Consider the following 4,262-nt stretch of genomic DNA (forward strand, 5'->3'; position numbering starts at 1 on the left):
TAATATTCGTGCTTCATAAAACAGAATTCCTAATATAAAGAATTATGTTTCAATTGCAAAGATGAGAATATGGAGAAGAAGAAAACATAAAAAATAAAGTGAATTAGAAAAATAGATTATGTAAAAACTAACAGAAGAAAAACAGATTGAGTTAAACAAAAGCTTGGATAAAAATGTTACATATTCTTTATTATTTTAAATTAAATAATTATATTATTAAAAATTAAATTTAATAAATATTTTAATTTTAATTTTAATTAATTAACTTTTGATTTATAAGTTAAACTATTGCCTATCAATCTGTTTTTCAAGCTAGTTGCTTAATTTTACCAAAACTATAAACTCTTATTCACGTCAACAAGAAATATCAAAATGTGTAAGTTCTAACAGTCACATCGAAACTAAAATCAAATCTAACAAAACTCGCAAATGACAAAACCCTAAAATATTGAGAACCCAAAATCAGAATAAACTAAAACCAGATTCAATAACCCTGGCATCCGCTCACCACCACCGCCGCAAATAGAAAAGCAATCGACGCTCCCTCTTCGCGCGACAAGATTTTGTCTGTGTCCTTCGTATTCCGTTATCCGTCGTCTTTGCTCAGGTATTCATCCACCTCCGTCTTTGCTACCTTTCGTTTGAGGTTTTTGTACTTCCATTCCTTTCCTTAGAAACAAATACCTCCTAATGTAACAATGTGTATTAGCATTGTCCATGTGAAGAAGAAGCTAATGTTGACTTAAATTCTATCGGATTTGTTTTCTAGTTTCTGTACTTTTCACTAAAGGACTTTGCTGGTGCATTTAATGGGAAACTGAAACACTCAATATTTTTTATTGTTTTACTGCATTTCTTTAGTGACACTTTTATGATGTCTTTTTCATTTGAAGCTATTTTGCTTCTGGATTTTGTTTCTTTCTTGTTTCCATATTTCAACAAGTCACTAAACTTCTCTAGTTTGGTCACAATTGATGAAAGTTGAATGAGTTCTGATAATCAAACAAACCCATCTCTTCCTGTTGATAATACTTCCGTTTTTTCAACAGTATGTATATGTCTTGTGTGTTAGGTCAAAGTTAAAATCAACCGATGGGAAATTTTGGATAGTTATATATGCTATGTGTAGGTTAAGAAACGTTGAAGGACAAAAATACAGGGAAACCAAGTCATGGAGTAAGTAATAATAAAATTGTCTTGTTATGATTATTGTTTTCTTCTTTGCTTTGTTTTGGAATTTATAAAATTAGGAAGAAATAAAAGCCAATAGGAATAAAAAAGTTTGGTTCAATTTAAAACAGAATTGGTTCGATGCTATCCATAATATAAGAGTTCATTCAATTAAAACAAGTAAATCTAAGTTAAAATCAGTTCGGTTCGGAATGTTAAATTGGTTAGAAAAAAAAAGCCTATAGGAACAAAAAAGTTTGGTTCAATTTGAAACAGAAACCGTTCGGTTCAATCCATAATATAATAGTTCATTTAATTCGAACAAGTAACACTAAGTTAAATTAGTTCGGTTCAGAAGGTTAAATCAGTTCACTGGTTTAAAGAACCAATTTGATTTGGTTTTTTAAACTAAAATCCGATTCGATTTTTTAAACTAAAAATCAGTTCGATTTTTTTAAATAAAAAACTGGTTCGGTTCGATTTATAAGTAGTTCTTGTTCAGAATTAAACACACGCTTAGCAAAAGAGAGAATTCGGTCCAAGAAAAAAAAACTAGAGACAAAAACTCTTCTTCTTACGCTCACTCACACACACTCAACAGAGAGAGAGAGAGAGAGGAACTAGGGAAACAGATACTCTGGAATCGTGAGCCGAAAGAGGGTAACTAGGGAAACAAAAGAGAAAAAAAGACAAGAATTTCCCCCCGCATCTTGAGGCTGAATGCGCAAGATATAAAAGAGAAGGGAACCAAGGGATTTTGAAATTTGATCGGAATAGAGGAACAAGAAGCAAGGATCTAGTTGAGGTGACTATTCTCACTGAATTTTTTTAGTTTGAGAGATTGCATATAAACTGTTTGATAAATGTTCTTTAGTGTTATAAACTGTAAAAGCTTTTCCTTGTTCAACATGTGTTCTTTCAAGTCTTTCTAGTTTCACCTAGTGGAAATTATCATGACTATGAGCAGTCTATATGACTACTAACATGTCGAGGAAATGGTGTATGAAGTTTGCTACTGATTGGATGAGTTTTGAGCCCTCAAGTAAGATGCTAAAGTTTCTGTGAGAAATTTTTCTGGTTGCAGTTTTTTGTACTATTCTATGAGCATATAATTCAAGTAAAAGCATGGATTTGATGTCAAATGTGTTAGGAATCTGCCTTTATTTTTTTGAAGTTCATCTTGAAGGTTGAGTGCCAAAAGTGGTGAACATTGTTATTATATGACGTCCATGCTCAACATTTTTGGATTTTGATGATGGTTTTGATGAAATAAAGTTACCGTGATGATTCATTATGTCTTGGTGGCCTGCCATATTTTTTTATGGTTTTTAGATACGGCTTACCCCCTGAAATAAATTGTTGAAAATACGGCAGTTTGATTTTATAATTTTTTTCTTCAACTTCTGTTTAATTTCTTGTGTTATTTAATTGGGTAGGAATCATGGAAGTGGAGATGGAAAACACCACATTGAGTGTTACTGGTGAATCATCTATACCTGGTTCTGATGTTCAAGATCAAAACCCTGTTTCTGTTCAACCAACTTTGCCCCAGCCACCTCAACCTGTTATTCCACCAGTTATTACTCCTGTCGTGCCTCCTCTGGCTCCACTTCCTGCAGTTCCTTCCTCTCTTGTCCGGCCTCTGGCACCGCTTCCAGTCCGGCCACCAGTTGTTAGGCCACCGGTTCCGCAAAATGGTGAGGCTGGGTCTAGTGATTCTGATTCAGATGATGGTGCAGACACCCGAATTAATAAGGGTACCGGGGAGTATGAGATATCAGAAGAGAGTAGACTGGTGAGGGAGCGACAGGAGAAAGCGATGCAAGACCTCATGATGAGGAGGCGTGCTGCTGCTCTTGCTGTTCCCACAAATGACATGGCAGTGAGGGCCCGTCTTCGCCATCTTGGCGAGCCAATTACTCTCTTTGGCGAGAGGGAGATGGAGAGAAGAGACAGGTTGCGGATGATTATGGCAAAGTTGGATGCCGAAGGTCAGTTGGAAAAGCTAATGAAAGCTCTTGAGGATGAAGAGGCCGCGACCTCTGCTCCCAAAGATGAAGCTGAGGATGATCTGCAGTATCCTTTTTACACTGAAGGGTCAAAGTCTCTCCTGGATGCAAGGATTAATATCGCTAAATATTCTTTAGTAAGGGCCGCGTTGCGTATTCAACGTGCCCAGAGAAGAAGAGATGATCCAGATGAAGATGTGGATGCAGAGATGGATTGGACGTTGAAGCAGGCAGCGAATTTGAGTCTTCAATTCAGTGAAATAGGAGATGATCGACCACTTACTGGTTGCTCGTTTTCCCGGGATGGAAAAGGGCTTGCTACCTGGTATGTCCTTTTTGCAAATTGAGCAGCTTAAGGTTTAGTTTTCCATCTTACTTGCCTTATGAAACCATTATAGTCTAATCTTCTAATGGTATTTTGCTTTTCTAGTTCTCTAACTGGAGCTTCCAAGTTGTGGAGCATGCCTAATGTAAAAAAAGTGTCTACCTTCAAGGGGCACACCGAGCGAGCTACTGATGTTGCTTATTCTCCTATGCACAATCATTTAGCAACTGCCTCTGCTGACCGTAAAGCAAAGTACTGGAATGATCAAGGATCCCTTTTGAGAACATTTGAGGGCCATCTTGATCGTCTTGCACGCATTGCCTTCCATCCATCAGGGAAGTACCTGGGCACTGCTAGCTTTGACAAGACATGGAGATTATGGGACGTTGAAACAGGAGAGGAGTTGCTTCTTCAAGAAGGCCATAGTAGAAGTGTATATGGTTTAGCTTTTCATCACGATGGATCCTTAGCTGCATCTTGTGGACTGGATGCTCTGGCTCGTGTATGGGACCTTCGAACTGGGAGAAGTGTTCTTGCCCTAGAAGGTCATGTCAAACCTGTAAGATATTAAAAATCCCCCCTTCTCTTCTATCTGTTTTTACATTCAATATTTTGTCAGGCTGACCATTATCGAATTTCATTTTAAGATTCTTGGCATCAGTTTTTCTCCTAATGGATACCATTTAGCCACTGGCGGTGAAGATAACACTTGTCGCATTTGGGACTTGAGGAAGAAGAAATCCTTGTACACCATTCCT

General features: G+C 37.1%; 1 protein-coding gene across 1 annotated transcript in view; it reads left to right on the plus strand.

The window, feature by feature from the left end:
- Positions 1–1,684: 1,684 nt before the first annotated feature.
- The window catches only part of LOC101511647 (U4/U6 small nuclear ribonucleoprotein PRP4-like protein), a 4,247-nt gene continuing 1,669 nt past the window's right edge, over positions 1,685–4,262 (plus strand). Inside the window, exons 1-4 of the mRNA XM_004516308.4 lie at positions 1,685–1,975; positions 2,607–3,504; positions 3,610–4,063; positions 4,152–4,256. Of these exons, the coding sequence (XP_004516365.1) occupies positions 2,612–3,504; positions 3,610–4,063; positions 4,152–4,256 (1,452 nt within the window). The 5' untranslated portion in view covers positions 1,685–1,975; positions 2,607–2,611. The remainder of the gene's footprint in view (positions 1,976–2,606; positions 3,505–3,609; positions 4,064–4,151; positions 4,257–4,262) is intronic.

Source organism: Cicer arietinum, chromosome 4, assembly GCF_000331145.2.
Source record: "Cicer arietinum cultivar CDC Frontier isolate Library 1 chromosome 4, Cicar.CDCFrontier_v2.0, whole genome shotgun sequence".
NCBI lineage: Eukaryota > Viridiplantae > Streptophyta > Magnoliopsida > Fabales > Fabaceae > Cicer > Cicer arietinum.